At 37.7% G+C, this 22975-nt stretch overlaps 2 protein-coding genes across 4 annotated transcripts; both read right to left on the bottom strand.

Annotated features, from left to right (window-relative positions):
- Nucleotides 1-3920: 3920 nt before the first annotated feature.
- med8 (mediator complex subunit 8) lies at nt 3921-11472 on the bottom strand. Of its 3 annotated transcripts, none has more exons than XM_084722473.1 (6): nt 11303-11472; nt 9202-9346; nt 8980-9120; nt 6934-7021; nt 6583-6843; nt 3921-4356 (listed from the first exon to the last, which is right to left on the bottom strand). In XM_084722473.1, exons 1-6 carry the CDS (start codon nt 11455-11457, stop codon nt 4286-4288), a joined length of 861 nt encoding a protein of 286 aa, XP_084578599.1. In that variant the 5' UTR covers nt 11458-11472; the 3' UTR covers nt 3921-4285. The 3 variants fall into 3 exon arrangements, with proteins under 3 accessions (XP_084578599.1, XP_084578600.1, XP_084578602.1); XM_084722474.1 differs by having other exon boundaries at nt 6604-6843; XM_084722476.1 differs by having other exon boundaries at nt 6646-6843.
- A 3124-nt stretch (nt 11473-14596) lies between these two features.
- aldh9a1a.1 (aldehyde dehydrogenase 9 family, member A1a, tandem duplicate 1) lies at nt 14597-21558 on the bottom strand. Its single transcript, XM_084722472.1, has 12 exons — nt 21425-21558; nt 21022-21180; nt 20080-20225; nt 19570-19699; nt 18909-19043; nt 18574-18770; nt 17692-17832; nt 17410-17598; nt 17053-17140; nt 16361-16502; nt 15261-15373; nt 14597-15109 (listed from the first exon to the last, which is right to left on the bottom strand). The coding sequence occupies exons 2-12, from the start codon at nt 21161-21163 to the stop codon at nt 15015-15017; spliced, it is 1518 nt and encodes a 505-aa protein (XP_084578598.1). The 5' UTR covers nt 21164-21180; nt 21425-21558; the 3' UTR covers nt 14597-15014.
- Nucleotides 21559-22975: the final 1417 nt, after the last annotated feature.

Below are 22975 nucleotides of genomic sequence, written 5' to 3'. Positions count from 1 at the left end.
AAAAATAGGGGATTTTTGCTGCTCAATGGAAAATTTAGACAGTAACCTCAGATGTTAATTGTCTTCAGACACACAAAAGAAAATATGTTGCTTTTTCTGACAGATATTGCAGTTCTGACCTGTAAAATCATTTTGCGTTGTAGTAATGTTTGCATTTAAAAATCATATTAATGACTAAAATAAAGCAGCAACTTGTGTTGTTAATGATAAATGGTAATAATATAACATTTAACTGTATCGCATTGTGGTCTCGCTCAGTACCAGACCAACTGCAAAACTGTTGTTTGCATCAGTCACTTCAACACAAAAACATGAAATTAGGCTTCAGGTTGAAAAATACTGAAGTTTCCATTTGTTTGCCTTGAAATTGTCTCTACTGCAACACAAGATCTTTACAGCAACACCTAAAACTGTTGCAGAAATGACACTGTCGCTAATTTTGCAGATAAACAGCAGCTAGCAAGGTCTGCTATGTTAGCTTTGACTACTAGCATCTAATATCCATGAGTTCAACAGTTAATCTCAAGTTATTCTTGAAATGTAGTTCAAAACACAACATTACTGAGCTGTTTGGTGAGGACACGCAAGAAACAGAAGAAAAGATGATCTTTGCCTCTTTTTTTCTGGGTCTTGAGGGTCACCTGGTGTGGGCGGTCCAACATGTCAGTCAAGTGCTCATCTGTTAGCGTGTTCCACAGGAAGTAGTTTTGAAAAAAAAAAAAACTACAATGGATTTTTTTTTCAGCACCATGGTAAGGATACAAAAGTGTGGCACAGGTGCATTTAAATAATAAAAAAATTGAATAAATGATCTGAAAACAAAAAAGGTTTATCGCATGATGTTAAGTAACAGTCGCATGAAACAATTTCATTTGAAATAATGTCATAATGTAATTTTATTAACTGATTTCACATATCTGAAAGTGGTGTTTGGACCCATAACATGCATCATAACTGTTATTAAATCACATTATTTAGTAATTGTTTTTGTCAAGGTGTTTTCTAACACTGTGTATATGTCTACCAAAATTTAAAAGTGCCTGTAGTTGAATGAACTCCCTGTTACAGGACGTCTCGGGTCTGATGCCTCCCAACAGTGAGACACTGCTGACCCCTCATGGTCTGTGTGTCCCTCAGAGGCAGGGATCACTGAGTACACAAACAGAGAAGACTGGGGAATCTGACCAAGTTCAAAAGTTTTAGATTTACAGGTTGTACAATCTTTATTTTATGCCTTTTTAATCAGTGTCACAGACCTAACATAAATTAATTCATTCAAAAAACATTTGCTTGGGTTTGATACATCTTTATACTGACTTCTCTCTATATTTTTCAGACATGACATGACTGATCCACTTGCATCTGTGCCTCACACCACGGCTGTTTCTAGCTTTTTATGGGTCCTGTGCACAACTGAGACTATGGTGGAACGATTCCAAATTCTCTAAGGTGCACATCTAAAGTTCATCTAAACCCCAGCAATTTAAACCTAAAGACAATGATGATAAATAATGTCAGGAACAAATGTGTTGAAGACTAATGTCTAACTCTGGTTTAGGTGCACTGACTCCTTTCTCTACAGCCAATATCACACTGAGAGTTCAGGCAATAATTTTATTTTCATGTTGTCATTGTCGGGACGTGTGACAGAGCTTCTCCACTGATCTCTGCACTTTTTGGGGCCCCCTTGTGGCTTTGGGGCCCTGTGCCATTGCATGGTTGGCACGTAGCAAGAAACAGCCCTGCCTCATAAACCAAATTATCCTCTCATAAAAATGTGAAAGATGCTATAAAGGCAGAGACGCTGAAGAACCCGACCCAGAGAGGCTTCAAATATTAATATGAGTTGTGCCGTTTGCTGTTAGTCATGATTTCAGAACAATGTATTGTCCTTTAGTAGTTTTATTATCAAAACAATTGAAGATACACAATACAGAGCAGTGATTTTGTCCTGGGTGTCAACTGGTGAAACACAATAAACAAACACTGACGCCCATCTCACTGACATGAATGTTTGGAAGAACTTTTTAAAACTAAATGAGAATGTAACAGATTCTGATTTTAGATTGATTTAAATGTTGTATTTCTCATTTTAACATGATTAAAACTTTCTTTTTTTTTTTATCTTAGAGATGTTACCAAGGTTAGACCCTTTTAAATTCTGACAGATGCAGAAAATCTTTTATTACTAACTGTTTGGACTAATGTGATTCCCTTTTTACTGGTTTACCCAAAAAGTCAGTAAGAAAATTTCAGCTGTCTCAGATGCTGCAGTCACCTGTATCTTTTAGACTTGAATGTAGACAAAAACAAGCCGTAAAATGTAAGAAAATGGTGAAAAAATGTTGATCAAAGCTCAAGACGATGTTCTCAGTTGTCTTGTTTTGTCCACAACTCAAAGATATTCAGTTTATTGTTAGAGAGGAGTAAAGAAACCAGAAAATATTCACATTTAAGAAGGTAAAATAAGAGTTTGGACTTTTTTTCTTTAAAAAATGACTCAAAAAGATTAATTGCTTATCAAAATAGATGCACATTAATTTAATAGTCGATTAATAATACACAGCTCTCAGAGTTTTATGTTTGTTGTTATGTTTATTAGTTTGTTGTTCCTATGTTATGCATATCAATCAACTGATTGATTGATTGATTGATTGATTTGAAGACAAAAATTGTAAATTTTCTAGAGGCCATGATTATCAATTGGCTGCTGTGTGTGCACTGTGCATGGTAGTATATTGTTCTTAATTTTAAAGTCGTAATTCTACAAATAATTCCTATTTATACTAAATGTATCTGTAATCTGATTACATATGTTTTTAATCTGTAACTGCAGTGAAATAGTTACATTTTGTATCCAGATTATGTAATCTGTTACTCCCAAAGCCTGATCATAAGTTTCTCACCATCCCATTATATCTGCTTAATTTTATTCTTCACTGTTACCACAGCAGGGCAATGCAGCACAACAAATAAAGACGATCACTCTGATAGATTACCTCAGTCTCAAGTCTTTAAAAGTTCATTTTGATGTATTAAAATGAAAAGAAATTACTGAAAAGCAGGAAAAAGACTTTTGCTTTGAAAATGGCGAGTACTCAGGTAAACTACAGTGTGTTTTGTGGTAAAAAGAGCAGAATCCTTTGACTTTGGCTGATAGTTTGTCAGAAAACTCTTGTTTTGTTTCTCTGAGGTCTGCAGGATGTGGCCTGTTAGCTCTTTGTTTATAATTTAAAGCTCATCTGTGGACACAAGTGTGACCTTGTGCAGCTTTGAGCTGTCTCAGCAGAGCGTCTGACCGCGGCGGCTGACGCAGCGAGACGTCTGCCTGTTTGGGGACAGAGGGTGTATGTAGGTCAGCCATGGGCCTGCACGCTGTGACAGCAGCACGGTCACTGTGCTGCACGGCGGGACAGGGATTGGAGTGGACAGAGGGAGCCGGCGTGGAGAGAGGGCCCCCCTCACACGTCAGCACCGATACTTCCTCATTTGCCCCCTTAAACACTTTGACATTATCAGGCCACACAGAGCAACGTCCACCCTCATTATTCTCACCTTTGGTACAGCTGCCGCAAAATGGGCAGAGAGCAGCAAGAGAAGAAGAAACGGGCAGAAATACAGATCATGGTGTGTGTCTGAAATGTTGGGATGGTCATTTGATGGCTACTGTCCCGTCTACGCCAACACACTGATACACCTGCTACAGTTTGGATAATACAGAGCAAATCAACCACCTGACTGTAAACTTAAAAAAGAAAAAGGTATAGCACCACTGGCAAACCAGTTTACTTTAGGATTATCAAATGATCAAAAGAATATTTAAAAAATGTGTACACAGAAAAAACATCTTTGTTGTATTAATATTTAAGAGTAAATTACTTAAATAATAATTTAAATGTATTAATTACAGAACCAAGTAGTCCTTTTAATACATGTTTTATTGAAAAAGAATCAAAGTGAACAGTTCAAGATACAAGTCATTACTATCTGATAAATGATGTCATACTGCCATCTAGTGGCTCAAACAGTAAGGCTCAGATGAGAATAAGCACCCTGATGGTCGCAAATATTTAGTTTTTATGTTTGAGGTCATTTTATACAACACTAAGAATGTCCGTGAAACAGAAATTAGAGAGAGTAGAGGAATAACTTCGTAGAAGTTGGTACAATCCATGAAAATGGTGCGTTCATGAGAAGGTGATGCGTTGTGTAGTGGGTGCTGATGCTGTTGCTGAGTCTCTGAAACGTAATAAATGCTGGATGAGGAAATAAGACAGAGGAGAGCTCATCTGTTGTAAGGATGCATTGAACCGGACGCGGATTTGATGTTTGTCTTGATGCTGCTGGGCATTTTACCTGAGAAAGGAAACACAATATATCACTAAATACACATAACTACACATTATCATTCCACACTGACTAGGTAAACAGAAATAAATGTTTGAGCAACAAAAAGGTGCAATATGTGACTGAAAGATGAAGAAGAGTCATAAAGATAAAACTGTATAACTCAGTTGTGAGGATGAACAAGGCAGGCCAGACAGACTGAGTTTATTTGTTCATGTACAAATGTTAATCAAAATGTTAATCAATTGTTACTGTGTGACCACTGCAGTGATTTAAGATTTGGACAAAAAGAAACCCGTCAAATGAATGCTGCTGTTGATGATGCACTAAAAAGTAACTAATACTCTGAGTAGTTTTTCAGGAGAATACTGAAGTATTTTTCTAGAACCAGTACTTTTACTTGGTATTGTAGTAATATTTTAGTAATTTAGCAGTACTTATACTTGAGTACAGTTTTTCCCTTCTCTTTCCACCACTGTTATGTGGTGCTGTGAAATCATAGTAGAGGAAGTCACACAGGGTCGTGGTTGGGTCGAGGTCTCTGACTGATTCAAGACATAATATTTTCCTCAATCTGTTTAGCTTTTACTCAGTCAGTCTCCAACTGCTGTTTAAATGATGTGTGAAGGGTTTTAAAATATGATGTAATAATTTCAGAATGTATTATTTAACTTTCATTAAATGATTTCATTGTTGTTGATAGATTTTTAATGTAGTGAGTCCCACATGTGGTCATTTAAGAGGCTCCCTGGAAATTGAGTGGGCCTCAATAAAATGTGTTTTCTGAAAAGTTGCAGTGTTATACTCATGTTTGACATTACACAGTTATAACTATGGTAATATTCATGTGTGTTGTAAATGTATCTTAAAATTAAACGAATAAAAACACAAATTAATATTTAAACAAGAGAGGAAAAGTGTGTTTTCTTTTAAAACATTTTCCTCTCACTGATTACATGCTTTTCCCCAAATTTATTATTTTGGGGGGGGGGGGCAGAAACAATAAGAACATGGCAGTGAATGTGAAAGTGATTTTTTTCCCCCCACCAAAATTTGTTTGGTTTATTTCTATTTTTTTCAACAGTGTGTGTCCCCTGAGCAGTAAAGCATCATCATGGATGTAGGTGAATACAGCACTCTTGACTTTGGTCACACAAGCTGATTTACTAATATCAAGTTTGTAGCCCAGATTGTGGAAATGAAATCTGTAGCAAGAATTGTTGAAGCGAAAGTAACATGTCGTGATGATTGAAGCTATGAATACAGGCTCCACTGTGCACAAGACAGATGTGCAGACAGTAGAAAATGGTGACAGTGGATTTTTTTTTTCAGACAGTGAGACTTCAGCACAGATTTGTTGTTTACACTGTAGTATTATCAGTGGAAAAAAAATGGTTAATTTACTGCGTTCTTTCAGATTTGTATGCATCAGAGAGGGCATCTGATGCATCAGATTTTAATGTGTAAGATACGAGTGCATCAGTTCAGACGGCCTGTATCAGTAAAAAGCTACACATGAATCGGAAACAAAACGATGCAGCACTAGCGTATCGATACATCTCAATAGGACATGGATGTTTCATTTTTGGCATCAGGGCGCTGCCACTGTAACACTTCACTGTTCCTCCACACTAATCTAAACCACAGCACTCTTCATATGAAACAGAGCAGCAGATCATCTTACTGCAAAAATACTGATATTTGAAACAGTTTTAAAGTTTGTTCACAGATTCTGATTTAGGCTACAGGATCTCATTTACACATGAGACTCATAATGTTGTTATGATGTTAACATCACTGTAATGTCTCCTCTCTGTCTCTCCTGTTACTATATTTAGTAAAACTATCAGGATTTCTTTTAGCAACTAATAGCATTCTACAGGTGTAGCATTAGTTGAATCAAAATGTAAAGATCCACAGATTGCATCGTATCATGACTGAGCTGAATGGTATTGAACCAAATCTTTGGCTATTTAAAAAGTTCTAAGATATATTGTATTGTTGAACATGTATCAAGATACGTATTGGATTGGTCCCAGTCAGTGAGACACACACCCCTAGTAAAAACCCTTTCCACCTCAAACTCATTCACATCCTAAGATATAAAAAGTCAAAACATGAATTAATAACAGAAATATTCGCACAATAAGGCACATGCACAGGAGATGAAGAGCAGCAAGGGCTTCATATCAGAGCAGAAAGCAAATAGTCACAGCAGTCAGTTGAAATACTAACCCAGCTCTCCAGGTCTCCTACCTGGCTGCCCTTGCTGCTGTGGAGCCACAGGTCCTCCCATACCTGCTTGCTGGCCTGAACCACCGCCAATGGTGACCTGCTGTAAGGTGGGACCTCCGCTCATCATGGGCCCTTGTCCTGGATGTCCAGGGGCCACTGGACCCGGGGGCCTACATTTGGAAAGCCCCTTTCCAAATGCGACGGCTCCAACCAGAGCGTTGGTGTCGGCAGGGTTGAAAGACGGCTTGTTCTGTCGTATTGCTGAAGAAACAAAAACGCTTTAGAATCAACAGATTTAAATGTAGAAATCTATTGAAGATAAATGATCTGGAGAGTCAAAGTGCAACAAACCTGCACTTTCTGCATCTCTGTCATCACGAGGATTGTTGAGCTTCTCTAGCAGATTGGAACACAGTTTATTCAATGTCTGGATCTGTTTCTGTTGATAAAAATACAAACATGGGGATTTTAATTACGCAAAATACAGGTTGAAGCAATGCAGGACCAACGACTATATGACACTTTTATATGGTAAAACGCTTGTTTTTAATTGTTATTCTGCTTCATCTTCTTCTCCCTCCTAGGAAATCTGCCTCCCAATGCATGAAAAGAAACAAAACTCTGCATTTAGTTGCAGTCCTATGCCAAACTTCCTCAACTGGTTTTGCAGGCCAACAGTCCTGATGGTGGCGCTACAACAATAGTCTTAATTTTAAAGCTTTGAAAATTCAAGTAACAAATCATTCATACTTGCTACAGCTTTGCAACTTACACCAAAATGTAGCCCCAGTTGAGCAGAAAGTTTCACTTGCTTTGAGCTGGCAGGAATTTTAAAGTCCATCATTCTGCTTTTTCTTTTAAAAAAAACTGTAAAAAATGCATCAAGTCCATCTTCTCCCACATTTGTTTCTCAATAAACACCTAAGTTGGCACCACTGCATGCTCTGACTGTTCTCCATGAACGAACCAGATGGATTTTTGATCTGTCAAAACTTGAGCCCATGATGCTTTACAATGTTTTACTGTAAACAGGAGCGTTAACAGCTACTCCAAATTCTTGCAAAATAAATCTCTGATGGTCATGGAAAACATTTGATGTCTTGGTAGATGTAGTGTGGTAAATTTCAGAACTATATCAAAAACAGAAATTAAAAAAAAATGTTTGAATAGTATCCTCATGTAAACTACGGCAGTCAAAGGAAAACAGAGCGTCTTTGAACACTGAACACAGCAATTAATTTTTTTGAGAATAAATTACAGCCATGTGTGTGTGATTTCTGTTTTCTAGTTGAGGTGCACTAATTCTCTGATTTTTTTTTTCTTGAAAACTTATTTTTTGACAGTAGTTTGAACATTGCCAACATGTCACCCTGCTGATTGCAGAAGTCACAATGTGAAGCCATCTGTAGTTTATCACCTGACATGTAGCTGAACAGGGTAGTGACTTTATCTTGAACTCAGAGGTTTTGGGTTCACATCCTGGGTGACACCAGACTGATGTGTTAATACCTACTTTAACTTTGAGGATTAGAGGCATATGATTTCAAAGATATTTTTAACTTTAAAAGTTTTATTGGTCTGGCCAGTTCTGCTGACAGACCCTCAAGTGTCTCACATTCATCCTCCAGTTCTTCCTCTTCTTTATCAAAATGCCCAGCCCTGACCAATCACTGCACAGCAGATATAACTGCCTTTGTACAGTGCTGGGTAATATGGCTTATAAGTAACATCTTGACATTTTAGGGATAACAGAGATAACTATTGATGCTTTCTAGTAACACAATGAGATTTTTGACAAATAGTCACAGTAATGTGGATATTAGTGGTGCAAATGAAGTTTCGGTATTATATTGATTCTTTGGACACTATATTTGCTGATATCACAAAATCTACAACAATACTATTTCACTTAGATTCGATTCAGGGTTCTGCAATCCATGTCAGATTATATCATATGTTCATTTAACACATTCAGTTACATTTATGTCAACTACAAAAAGAAAAAATTTGATTTTACAATTTTTTGACTGAACTCTTCTAGACATTTATGAAACAGACATGACGTGATTTTCAAAATAAAAGTGTATCTTAAAGATGATGCTATAGATCGATATTTTCACTTTGAATTGATGATATTGGATCATTGAACACTGAATTGACATATCGATCCAAATCGATGTATCGTTACACCCCTAGTGGATATAATGACAAAGTGGATAAAGGGAAATAACAGAAGTTCTGAAAGTTGGATCACATTACAGTATTGCAACCTTAACAAAAGTCTGATATTATACTGATATCACGATATCAGTATAATATTGATATGTTGCCCAACCCTATTTTTGTACAGGAGTAAGACGGCATCAGCTCACTCAGTCTGTGTGATAAGTGACTGACCTGTGCCACCTCTGGGCCAATCCGTGCCGCCTCTGCACTCAGCTGTTTCTCCTGCTCCTCCACCTCTGGATCAGGCTTCGTCCTCAGGTAGTCTGGTACGATTTCATGGCTAAACACTGGGACACGCTGCTCTGTGAGTTTCTGTGGGGGGAAGAGCAGATGAGGTTAAAGGACGAAACCAGCTGACAATCAGACACGTCAGTCAGCGGTTTCGATACTCACTGCTAAGTCCTCATCTCGGTCTGGAGACAGAAGCAGTGGGATTATAACCTGGTTGCGAAATGATGGCGTCTTCTCGTTCTTCAGCAGTTTATTGATAGTGTTCAGCTGGCCAGATAGAAGGGCAAAGTTGTCCAAAACAGAGGGCCTGAAGGACACAAACACACATCATCTAAAAGAGAAAAACACACTCCACAAAGAACATCTTTAAAACTCACATCTGTATATTTTGATGACGAAACATCAGAGCATCTGGTGTCACATGTGTGAAGTTGTTTCACCTCATTGCTTTGACTGAGCGGGTTTATGAGTGCATGAGTATCCTGGTTTTGAGCCTTTTCCTAATGTTGATCATATTCAGGATATGGCGTTAACATGGAACATGAAAAATGTGGTTATTTATCACTGTATGTGTCATCATAACAGTATCTATGTGTCTGATCACCAGCCTGCAAGATTGTCTTCATTTGTCACCATGTCAGCCACTATGAGATGGTTCAGAAACCTGGATAAGGTGCTTACATGCCACAGTATCCTGGTTTCTATCAGAACACTATCCTTTCTTACTTTTACTGTCATCTAATCTATAAAATGTCAAATAATTGTGAAAAATACTTTGCCAAAGACATTCATTTACAGTCATAAGTGACAAAGAAAAGCAACACATTCTTACATTTTAGAAGCTGGAACCAACTAATGTTTAACATTTTTTCTTGAATAATGACTGAAATGATAAATCAGTCACCAAAATTAAATTTGGCATTAAATTTTCCTTTGGTTGTCAACTATGATTTATGGAGTAATTGTTGTAGCTCTAAACCTGGCCCATATAATGTACGTAATGGCTCTGTGGACAATGTGGCTGGGGTATGGGAATAATTCAGACTTTAAATTACAACTAATTTTGACAGATAAACCACATGTCCAATCAAAATGTCCAATATGTCAATCATCTAACAAAAGAGGAGCATGAAGTCTTCGATGTGATGATTGCTGACTATGGTGCTATGACTGAAAACTAAAATAGGCTTGTATTTAGAGGGGACTTTGCCTTAAAGTTATCTTTAGAGAAATGCTTTACTCAGGCTTGGGGAGTAATGGATTACATGTAACAGGATTACATAATATAAACACAAAGAGAATGTAGCTGTACATCATTACAGTTACAGATTTAAAAAAAAAAAAAGGCTTAATAAGAATGGGGATTATTAGTAGGATTACAATTTTACGATAAAGAACAATATACTACCATGCACAGTTCACACAGCTGCCAATTCATTATCATGACCTCTAGTGAAAAAATGCTTCACTGGGTGGAAATTTCACCATTTTTTTTAATCAATCAATCAAAAATTAAATAAACTGTGCACAACAAAGGAAAGAACGGCTGGATAAATTAATAAACCTAAACCTGCAATGAGTAATCTATTATTAATCAACTATTATATTAATATGCATCTATTTTGATAATCGATTAATTGTTGTGAGTCATTTTTTGAACAAATGTCCAAATTCTCTGATTTCAGCTTCTTTAACGTGAATGTTTTCTGGTTTCTTTACTCCTGAACAAAACAAGACATTGGACAGAACCCGAAGTTTGGGAAACACTGATTGACATTTTTCACCATTTTCTGACATGTTATGGGCCAAACACTTAATTGATTAATAGAGAAAATGGTCGACAGATTAACTGAAAATGAAAATAATCATTAGTGTAAACTGACAAGATTGTGGGATCAACTTATTGATTACTAATTATATATATATATATATATAAAAAACTATGAGTTCAGCTTATTTAACTGAATATTTTTGAGTTGTAGACTAAACATTTGAGGACGTCATCTTGAGCTTTGATCAACATTTTTCACCATTTTCTGACCAAACAACTAATCAGTTGAGGAAATAATGGACCGATTAACTGAACATTAAATAATCATTAGTCACAGCCCAAAAAACACTACATTACACTGAACATTTCCACCATATCTTATATTGACGTAAACAGCATTAACAGTTCCTCCAAATTCTTCTTCTTTAAACATGTAGCTAATTAATAAGTATCAGAATACACTTTTATAGTAACTCTCCCAACACTACTTACCATGTTAATCGCTCGTATTCATTTTCCAGTTTATAAATAAAACTGTGCAGAGCGTTTTTGACGTGAGCCACCCGAGAGATGAGAGACTCCACAGACGCCTCCAGCTGCTTCTCTTCTCGTTGCTGAGAGAAAAGAAACAAACCTTTGTGTGACATATAAAAACCTCTAATTCACACCAAACAGTCCCAACGACTGTCTGTGGAAATCACAAGTTCGTAAGATTAATAGTTAAATACTCAAATTTTACGTTGAGCTTGATATCATCGTTATGTTAAACTAGCTAACCAAATTAAAAGTGAACTAACCCAAGTTAGCTGTTAAGCTAGCAAGCTAGCGCTAGCTACTGCTAGCCCTACAAACTAGAAGCACCGTGTATAAAAGTTAAACCTTAATGAAGACACAAGTGAGTAATATAACAAACTCGTGTAATTCACAATACATAAACATTAAAAATTACATTACCTGCATTGCTGAGCCGCAAGCTGGCCAATGTTGAAACACTCTGAATCAGTCACAGCAGATACACTTCCGGTTCACGTCTTCAAAACAAAAGTATTCTGAACGTGTTTTCTTCTTCTTCTTCCCTTTTTCCGGCAGACTAGGCACTTGTTTGTCGCATTGTTGGCCCCCACCGATGAGGACGTCATTACAGCATTCAGTCTCTGAAGTCCATATCCTCTGATTGACTGTGACTTTAACAAAGTCCATGTCTTTCTTGGCTGTCTCTTTTTGGGACACACTTTCACCAAGCAACGTTTTAAGGGAGAACTTTTCAATTCCAAGCTTTCCTAACAAATAAAGTCCTCCTTTCCCCAGCATAGAGTGGGCAATGAATGAAGACATGTTAATGGATCCCAGAAAAATCAGGAAAATTTATTTAAAGTAGTTAAAGTAATAAATTATAATTACCAGGAAAACAGGATTTTTCTCCTATAGTTGGTTGAGGTGGAGCTCATTTGAACTATTTTGTGCAAGACTGCAACTACATTATTAATCAGCTGATTATTTTCTCCATTAATCTATTGACTGGTTTGTAAAAATTCTGAAAATGCTGAGAAATGTTGGCACAATAACCCTTCACATTGCTTGTTTTGTCAAACCACAAAACTATCAAAAACACGTTAAAATGATTCTGATAATTAAAAGAAAAAGCAATAAATCTTCACATTTTAGACGCTGAAACCATGAAATATTTTACATGAACCGTACTTCTGCAAACTATCAGGTAGTAAAATTTATAACATCATATTTTTAAAATATGTTTAAAGGTATACTGTAAAGTGACTAAAGCTGTCAGAAAAATATAGACACAAAAACTACATTTCCCATCAAGATGTAATGGAGTAGAAAGTCCCATGAAAAGAAAAGACTCAAGTAAAGTACAAGTACCTCAAATTTATATTAAAGTGTAGCACTTGACAAAATTGCTCTGCTGCTTTTCATTACTTAGAAATACACAAATATTTTTCATCCAAACAACCTCAGTATAAATAATTACATGTGTGCTCCGTCTCATGCTGACAGCATTGAGAGTTTGCAGAGATACAAGGCTTGGACAAAAGTACTGCAGAACAATAACACAGCAAGACAGGATTTTGGCAGCACACTGCTTTCCAGATACATCATAAAATATAGTAAAATATGCAATATTTATGATACTGTGTTTCAAAGGGTGTACATACCTTGGCCAGCTTATTAGTAACAGCCAATAAATGCTTAGAAATGTTGAACCAATGCCAAAATCATGCCCAGAATCAGGTGATGCGAGGACAAATACCACAGCATATTCTCATTTCAAGAACACAGATGTTTAAAAATGTCATGTCAGCATAAATGATGAGCAACAACACAGATTCAACATTTACAAAAAAGCAGTTTGTGCTTATCAGGGTGACTGCAAACACATGGAAAGAGTATATGAATGATGATAAATCAGGGCATGTAATAATTAAACAATACTTGCCTAATACTGATAAGATGACCCGGATCATCTGCAGCCTGCAAGCATCAGGTACAATAGAACAAGTGACCACTGGAGGCTGGTCACATATTAATGTCTTGGCAAAAATGAATATGCTGTCACAACCATCTATCAGCTAGTGAATATTTTTAAAGTTGTGAACATTATACCCGCTTGGAGCTTGTATATTTGTCAGTTCTTACCAGAGGTGGAAGTGGTTAAGTACAAATACTTTGTTACTGTGCTTGAGTAGATTTTTCAGGCCTCTGTACTTGAGTATTTATTTTTCTGACAACTTTTTACTTCTACTCCCTACATTTGAACACAAATATCCGTGTTTCCTATGTCTTACCTTTTCAGAACAGACTTAAATTTTACTTAAATTTTAATGAATTTGAGGGGAATTATCAATTATTTTTATTTTGCATGATTGTATGCCACCTTCCTAACATAAAGACCAATGTCAAACTAAATGAATAGAACAATAATACAGAAAAAAATGATTCCTTGGTGTGTCCATCAGTGCAAATCACAGACAACTGACGTAACAAGATGAAAACCACATAAAAGACACAAGATGCAAGAAGACGGAAACTGAGTTATGTGTTATGTTAAAGACCTAGCAAGACGAAAACGACATAAAAGACATTAGACAAAAATTATGTAAAAAAAAAAAGAAAGACAAAAACGGTGTAACGAGACAAAAATGACGTAAAAGGCATTACAACGACAATGGCACAAAAGACATAACAAGGCAAAAAATGTAATGAGGAAAGATGAAAACAAAAGATGACACAAGACAAAATTAACATAAAAGACATAAGTTGTATGAAGACAAAAACAATAGAAAAACATAAGAAAAAAACGATGTAAAAGACGTAACAAGACAAAAATAACACCAAAGACAATAAGCTGTAAGAGGACAAAAACTGTAAATGTAACAAAGCAAAAATGACGTATAAAAATGTAAGACTACGTTACAAGGCAAAAATGATGTAAAGGACGCAACAAGACAGAAATGATGTGAAAGACATGAGACAAAAACTAAGTAAAAGGCATAAGACAAAAACAGACAGGAGAGGGAGACGTGAGCACTGTGAGAAGGTGAGGTTCAGTTAGTTTTGCACAGAAACAGCTGACAGAAATGTCCTTCGACTTTTTACTTTTACACCGAGTTCATTTCAGAGCCTGAACTTTTTCACTTTTACTTGAGTAAAGAAGTTGAATCAGTACTTGAGTAAAGAATGTGTGTACTTTTCCCGCCTCTGATTGTGGTAATTAATAATCCTGTGAGCCCTTTTACTCAGACGCAACGAGGAACCAGAAACAGAGACTTTGTATCTAAAACATTTTATTCTGAAAAGGTGTCCAGCAGTGTCCAACTGTTCAGCATCAGTATAAAAATCTCACATCAACTGGGTTAGTCTTTTTCTTCTAATGGTGATTCACAGTCCACAACACACTGCATATCTAATTAAGGCTCTTGGTTCTTCTAACACACACACACACAAAAAAATACTCTTTACTTAATAAGTAGCTAGTTTGGCCTCGTGGTTTGTATTTATTTGTTTGTTTTATACTAAAGTGTCTTCACTTGTTGGGTAAAGAAAGTAAAGAATTGTTAACAGGTAAGAAGCCTCTCTGAGTACTCAGGTATGACACGGTGCTACGGTTGCTCATGTCTTCAGCACATGACTGAGGGATGATTAATTCACAGTTCAGACCCAGCAGTGGAAACCCGGTGAGAGACGTTTAGAAGAGGCTCTCCACATCGCCCATTTCCACGACCACAGTCTTGAGCTGGGAGTAGTACTCGATTGTCACCTGGCCGTTCTCTCTGCCAAAGCCTGGACAAAATACAGGACAGATCATGTGAGTCACCCTGCTGTCATTCAGTGAGGACAATTTAGGTCACTCTGCCATAAAAAACAATACTATGAATGTCTTTGCAATGACCAAAGTGGTAATTCTGACCATGTTAACCTTAAGATATCCCACCTGAATTCTTGTAACCTCCAAATGGAACTTCCACAGGGCTGATGTTGTAGTTGTTGATGAAGCAGGTCCCTGCCTCCAGGTTTCCAGCCACACGATGGGCTCGAGAGATGTCCCTGCAGGCAGAGGGAATGACCACATTTTAGGTTTTAAGCACAAAAAAAAGGGAGTCAACGGGGTGCCTACACTTTTTCCACTGTCAAATTCAAGCACTTTTCAATCTGTGGAATCAAATCTGTAGAAAATTAGGCCTGCACATTTTCATACAAGCTGTGTTCTCAAAATTATTGTATTACTTCTTCATCAGATTAGAGCTGCATCAGTTAATTAAATGACTCATCAACTATTTTGACAATCAATTGGTTTGAATCACATTTCAAGACAAAGTTTTGTAAATGTGAATATTTTCTGGTTTCTTTACTCCCCTATGACTGAATATCTTTGGGTTGGGGACAAAACAAGACATGTGAGCACATCATCTTGGGCTTTTCGGAAACACCAATCAACATTTTTCACCATTTTCTGACATTTTATGGACCAAACCCTCAATTGATTAATCAAGAAATGAATCAGCAGATTACTGAACTTACTTAATCATTAGTTGCAGCCCTAGATCAGATATTATTGTGCTAAAACAACCAAAATTAAAAGGAAAACACAACAAAATTTCATGTTTCTAAATGTGTCACCTTCATTTTGTCCTAAAGGGAAAAGCAATCAGCTTCTCTGACGTACTTTTTCTTCATCTACAAAGTGAACTTTTTAGTCAGAAGGTGATTTATTATGAAAGTAATGCAATTAGTTTCAAGCACTTTATCAAATCAAAGCACTTTTCAAACTTTGATAAACTTACATTAAAGTTTTAGCCTTTATGAAGAATTTCCAGCACACATACAGGACTGTCCCCACAGTAAAAATGCATGCCTGTCTGCCCTTCAGCCTCACAGACAACTATTGCGCAATGAATTCCACTATGCACTATTTTTTTATTGGCTGCTTTGTGGAAACCCTGAACCGCAGCCAATGGGAGATAATAACCTCATTATCTTCAAGAGCAAACCGTCAGCATTGTTGCAACAGACTGCTGAGTCAAATGTGCTGACCTGGTGAAGACCCCAGAGGCCAATCCAAAGGTGGTGTTGTTGGCCCTCTTGATCACTTCCTCTTCTGTGTCGAAAGGCAGCACGGACATGACCGGGCCAAAAATCTCCTCCTTCACACAGGTCATGTCGTCTCTGCAGTTATCTGTGGTGGGAGAGAGGATTGGATGTAATGTGGTGCAGACACAAAACATGCTGGTGGTGTAAAAAAAAAAAACCTGACTGACACACTGGAGTGACCAGTTGATTCAACCAAGCAAGGCACAGCTGCACGTGCTGATTATGTTTACTTGCTTAGGTTTTGTCTGCATGGGGTCTTTTATTTTGAAAATTAACTGGATTCTCCCTGCCTTTTCTGTGTCTGACTTCCTGTCTGTTCAATCTGCTCTGTGCTGACTGATTCATTAGTATCAAAGTACCAAACCTATATAACCTTGTTGATAACCTATATAAAAGAAATTATCTAAGTGTTCATTCAAGACCTCACTTCAGGTCAGTCTTTATTGTTCTGCAGCAAAACCAGACAGAAGTGTGACTTTCTGTATCAGCTAAAAAAAAAGGAAAATAAAGCCATCTTTTTTTGTGTGCCACAGACTTTTTCTTTTTGGTGTGGTATCAAGTATCTTTTTTTTGCCAGTATTTTATCAAAGTTTAAAATTCTGGTATTATGACAACCCTACACTGCAGGGACTTACCAAGAACACAGGGCGACATGAAGTAGCCCCCTTTCAATTTGGGGTCACTGGGGACAAAAGGATCTCCTCCACAAAGCACTTTGGCTCCCTGGAAACAGACATATTAGTCAAATGACTGCGTTGAGGTGTAGTGACAATACTGGAGGTGATATCGTAGCAGATGGTTTGTTTGAAGACAGCAATATTTCTCGTCTATAACAACGGTTTCCTGTCGCAAAAGGTTTCCTGACAGCAAGGTAAAGCTTTGGAAATAATCTAAATATAGCATACAGCATACAATGTAGGTAGTACACTGACTATAAACACAGAATTATCCCTTTAAATGTTTCTGTAATAGTCTAATACTGATAACTGCACCTGTTCCTTGGCCTGACTGACAAATCCCAACACTTTGTCCAGTTGTGGCTTGCTGATCAGTGCTCCCATTCGGGTGCCGTCCAGCAGAGGGTCACCGATGGGGATGGCCTTGGTCCTCTTCACCACCTCTTCCAGGAACTTGGGCAGGATCTCTCTTTGCACGTACACTCTGGTCCCGTTGCAGCAAACCTATACAACACAAAAAGACATTGTAACCTGTAAGAGCTGACAAAGAATGTATTAGGTTGGGTCATACAACACAATGTGTAACTGACACCTCACCTGTCCCTGTGTCAGGAAGTTTGCCATGAGCGCTCCCTTCATGGCGTTCTCCAGCTCACAGTCTTTGAAGATAATGAGAGGAGATTTTCCTCCGAGCTCAAGAGTCACCTGCTTCACCGTCTTTGCAGACATTTCCATGACCTGAGGACACAGAGAACACACAGGGACAGCAGTTAAAAAAGTGTTTTACATATTTTCAAAGAGTTATGAGTCATTATATTCTCCAATACCATCACTTTTGACATTTTGAATTGTTTTTTTCTGCTTCCAAGGCATCCACTGGATACCAATTACAAATTCAAAAACCATGCACTGTCTTGAAAAGTTTAAGTAATCAATCAGATGCTATATATCTACATCAATTTTGATTAAAGTGGCATTATTGTTATGTAGTAATGCAGTACAAAGATCTCCTCAAAACATGTTTTAACATATATAATTTGCTCTACTTTGAATACAAAAAGTTCAATTACCTGGTTAAAATATGTGAGAACCAGTGTTTTCTACTTCATTTTTAAGTTCATTTTCAGTGTGTGTACTGGAGGCTTCAAGTTTACACATCACGCTTTTGCAAGTTGAATATTAAACCAAGACTGGTTTCCAAACTATTTGTAATGTCACAAATTACGCTTAAAGGCTCACCCCTGAAAAATGGAAATTATAGACAAACATGAGTATTCGCAATCATTTAAAGTTTTTATATCACATCAACACTTCTGTCCATATTCGCACACACTGTCCCTCTGTTGTGATCATACTTTGAGCAGGTTCAATGATTACGACTCTTTTAGCGTGTTTGTGCACAACACTGGTTTGAGGGGTCATGTGGGCTTGTGTAACACCCTAACCTGTTAGGTAAAATTACTGTATTGGTCTCCGCACCTTTTTGCCTGTGGGCACACTGCCAGTGAAAGAGACTTTGGCGACCATGGGGTGATGGCACAGCAAGGTGCCGGTCTCTGCTCCACCTTGCACCACACAGAAGAGCCCATCGGGTACACCCGCCTCTTTGTAAATCTCAGCCAGAATGACGGCAGTCACAGGAGTCATCGGAGACGGCTTGAATACCATGGCATTACCTAAACAAGACCAAATTTTAACAATGAAAGCTGCAGACTACACAGCTGTAGAGAGATGCAAGATTGCTGGACAAACAGGGAGAAGTAACCATCTGATATATTTTAATAATGTGGTAATACACCGTGTTCTGCTCTTACCACAAGCCAGAGCAGGGGCAGACTTCCATGATGCGATCTGGAAGGGGTAATTCCATGCACCAATTCCCACACACACACCAAGGGGCTCCCTCCTGGTGTAAGCAAACGCACCACCAGGAAGCTGGATGTGCTGACCTTCAATGAATAAAAAAAAAAAAAAAAAAAAAGAAAGAAAAGAAAACAAAAAAGAACACAATTTAAAACCAGTGTTAATTTTGTTGACAGATATTTTTTGTCATCGTAAATTAAAACCTAATTTATGATGACAAACCTATTACTAAATCTTTTGACATGTTTGTCAATTAATAAAAAAAGAGTTTTTCAAATAAATCAGAACTATTCACTTTGTATAGTAGGAAGGTTAGATACACACAATTACATGGTACTGATTTACAAGGGAAGTCAACTAGCAGGGAGCTGCTGCAGATCTCATAAACTGAACAGAAATGCCAACAGACATATGGAGAAAATACACTTTATCTACACCAGTAGTTGATTAAATCTACTGTAGATTTAGGCAACTAGACAATTAAGATGACTAAACTATGACTAGAACTAAATGGCATTTGAGTCAAAAGACGATTACTGAAATTAGATCAAAATTAACAGTTTAAAACACCACTTGGTTTTTTAACTTTTGTAAAAGTGTCAGTGCACCCACCTGCAAGCGTGCCAGCCAGACCAGCATAGTACTCAATGCACTGCCAGGCAATATCAATATCCACCAGAGCTTCAGTGATGGACTTGCCATTGTTGATCACTTCCAGCTTTGCAATCTTCTCCCTTCTTTCCTATTATATTTATTGGAATAACAGAAAAAAGCAGTGAGTGCAAAACTTTGAACTGTTCAAAATGATACTTGTAATAAAAGTGTTATTACATGTAAATACATCTTTCAGATTATGCAATGACAGTGACAGATTGAGGTTAAAATTCTAACTTGCATGACATGAAAGAGGTGACACAGACACACAAAAGGTTTATTTTGTGTAAATGTAGGCCAGCAGTGGAGGGAGGGAGGGAGGGAGGGGTTAGTGCTTTTAATGAATAACTACTGTCTTACGGCTTGCTTGCAACAGTCAACTCCAATTTATGTTGCGCAACACTGAAATCAGACTGGCTAGTTTCCAGGTATGCAGATGGTTCTGACACAACGGGTCAACCGTCTCACCCTGATAATGCGGGCGGCCTCCAGCATCACACGAGCCCTCTCCATGCCCGCCATCTTGCTCCACTTTAGGTAGGCAGCATGAGCGCTCTTTATGGCCTCGTCCACCTCCTCAGACCCACAGGGCACCAGCTGACACAAGACACGACCTGCAGAAACAAGTCGAACAACAGGTTACAGACTGGCTGAGCTTATATATATATTCAATAATGCATTAAGATAAATAGAGTGAAGCAGTTTTTCAAAAGCCCCAAAGTCATTTGGAATATCACACGCCTCCATATTATCTAAGATGGGTGGCTGAAAATTTTCAGCATCATCACAAAAGGGTGAAAAACATTTCAGTGTTTCCCAAAGCTCAAGATGACGTCCTCAAATGTCCTGTTTTGTCTGCAACTACAGCTGCAACGATTATTGATTGTTGATCGATCATTGAATTAATCAGACTGAGAATTTTTTAAGGAAAAAGGTCAATATTCTCTGATTTCAGCTTCATTAATTTGAATATTCTTTGGTTTCTTTACTCCTTCTATGAAAGTAAACTAATTTTATTTTGGTTGTGAGTAAAACAAGAAATTTGAGGACATCATCTTGGGCTTTGGGAAACACTGATTGATATTTTTCACCATTTTCTAACATTTGAAACAGTTGCAGGCCTATCCACAACCCAAACATATCAGATCACATCAGATTTTCCCTTTTAATCACACCCTTTCAGTTTAAAAAATACCGAAGTTCCTCCACCCTATCAAGAGGAAGAAAAAAGGGAGGATTTCAGTTACATAAGAGCGTGTCCTCATGCTGACCCCGCTGGACGAATGTACCACTAACCTACAGACCTTTAAACAGGGCTGGTTCTTTGTCGATCAATGCCATTAATAAGAGTTAAAATATGAAGTATACGATTATGAGGGTGACTTGAGTGCGTATACTGAGTGTATTTACCAGTGGCAGGTTCAAACACGGGCTCCAGGTTTTTCTCCTGCCTGGGTTTGACTCGCTTCCCTCCCCAGTAGTTCAGATGGTCCGTGACCACCACGGTGCCTGTGGAGGCTCCGGGCATCGAGTCGAGGAGAGACTGGGCCATTTTCAGAGGGAGGCGACCTGCAAGAACACAGGGAATAGCTGAAAAGTGGCTGAAAATGACTATATAGAACAGCAGTCAGGACAAAAAGTGAACTACACTGCATGCCTCTACCGTTCTAACTGTCCGCAATGCTCTGGTGATGCTAGCAGAAAAGCACTTAGCTAACTAGCATGAAGAAAAGCTGCACGCGAGAGCACGCGCAGGTCGTTTTAAATACACTAAAGTTATAGAATAAATCAAGAGACGTGGCTGGACTCTTACCGACAATGCTTCTGCAGACGGACTGGATGAAAGTTTGTCTCCAGGTCACATATGAAGAACATTCACGCCCCTAAATTGCTGACAGGACACGCCTCATTCATACTGCACGGACTGCAGCCTGGGGACGCGTCTCATTTCTGTTGTCTGTCTCCTCACCCGAGAGTGCGCGATTACAACGAGGTGCAAAGTGGGTAGAACGTGATCTTTTTCAGTGAAATGGCTTATGGGTGAACATAAAGCACTTGCACAAATGCCCACTGATCCATTCCATTCATTAATTATATTTATTTTTTTTAATACCAGAGATGTGAAGTAACAAAGTACATATACTTCATTACTGTACTTAAGTATAGAGTTTTCAGGTATCTGTATTTTTTATTTGTCTGCAAAAAATTTTTAAAAGATTTTTATTCTGCACTACACTAAAAAAGTAAAATGTCACCAGACAAAAAAGATGTAATAAGATGAAACAGATGTAAACACAAAAATGGCATAAAAGACAACGAAAAACAATGTAATTTTAACATAACAAAAACGATAATATGAGAAAAACAAGGTAAAAGACATAACAAGACAAAATAATTGAAAATACCAAGATGAAAATGACAAATGAGACAAAAAAGACATAAGACAAAAATTACGTAAAATGTGACAAAAGTAAAGAAAACAACATAAATTATGCAACAAGATGAAAACGACATAAAGGACGAAAGACAAAAATACACACTGTAACTTTGTGAAAGACAAAAAATTGAACACAAAACAGATAGAGAGGATGACCTGACCTCACAAAAAAGGTGTTATTTTCTAAGTCAATAGTTCAATTAGAAAAAAAAAGTCAAAAATACATGCCCTGACATGCAATTAAATCAGCTGGATTTCAAGCGCATACGTTTATGTATGTGAGTGTATTTCTGTGTATTATATAAGTGTGCATCTGACTACCAGGTGGATTAAAAACAAAGCTTCATATCTCTATGAGAACAGGTAAATGTGAAAAAGCTCAAAGTCGAAAGTTTCTGCGTGCTCACTGAGAATCACTTTAGGGCCTACAAGCATTTTTAATATCACAAATAGTTTGAAAGCCAGTTGCAAAAGTGTGACGTGGAAACCTGAAGCCTCCAGAGTACGTATGTGAGTACAGACTTTGCAGTGAGTTGATGTGCTGGATGACAGGTGTCTGAGCACCTGCTGTCCCCACTTCAACTTATATTAATAGATGAGGTATTTTTAATGAAGAAGAAGGAGTAGATGTTATTTAAAAAATGTTACAAAGACATTTAAGCCACCAGAGCCAGAGGACAGTGACAGGCTGGTACTTTTTTTTTCTTCGGTGTCGGATTATTGGAAGTGAAGGGAGCTGAGGTAAACTGCTGTTAGGGAGGCAGTGTCGTGTGTCAGTTTGTGGGGCTTATATAGTGTTGGGGGACCATGGCTCCGGCACGTCACCAAGCCATGTTTCAGGTCCGCCCAAAAACTCACGAACAACAGTTTAATGGTGTAACTCAGTACTATAAAGTCCTCAGTTTTTCCATGTGGTTCAGCATCTAT

This window comes from Lutjanus erythropterus, chromosome 7 (genome assembly GCF_056507025.1).
Source record: "Lutjanus erythropterus isolate fLutEry1 chromosome 7, fLutEry1.hap2, whole genome shotgun sequence".
NCBI classification, from domain to species: domain Eukaryota; kingdom Metazoa; phylum Chordata; class Actinopteri; order Lutjaniformes; family Lutjanidae; genus Lutjanus; species Lutjanus erythropterus.
Note: the sequence above shows the minus strand (reverse complement) of the source record. Positions and strands in the feature narration are given on the sequence as shown.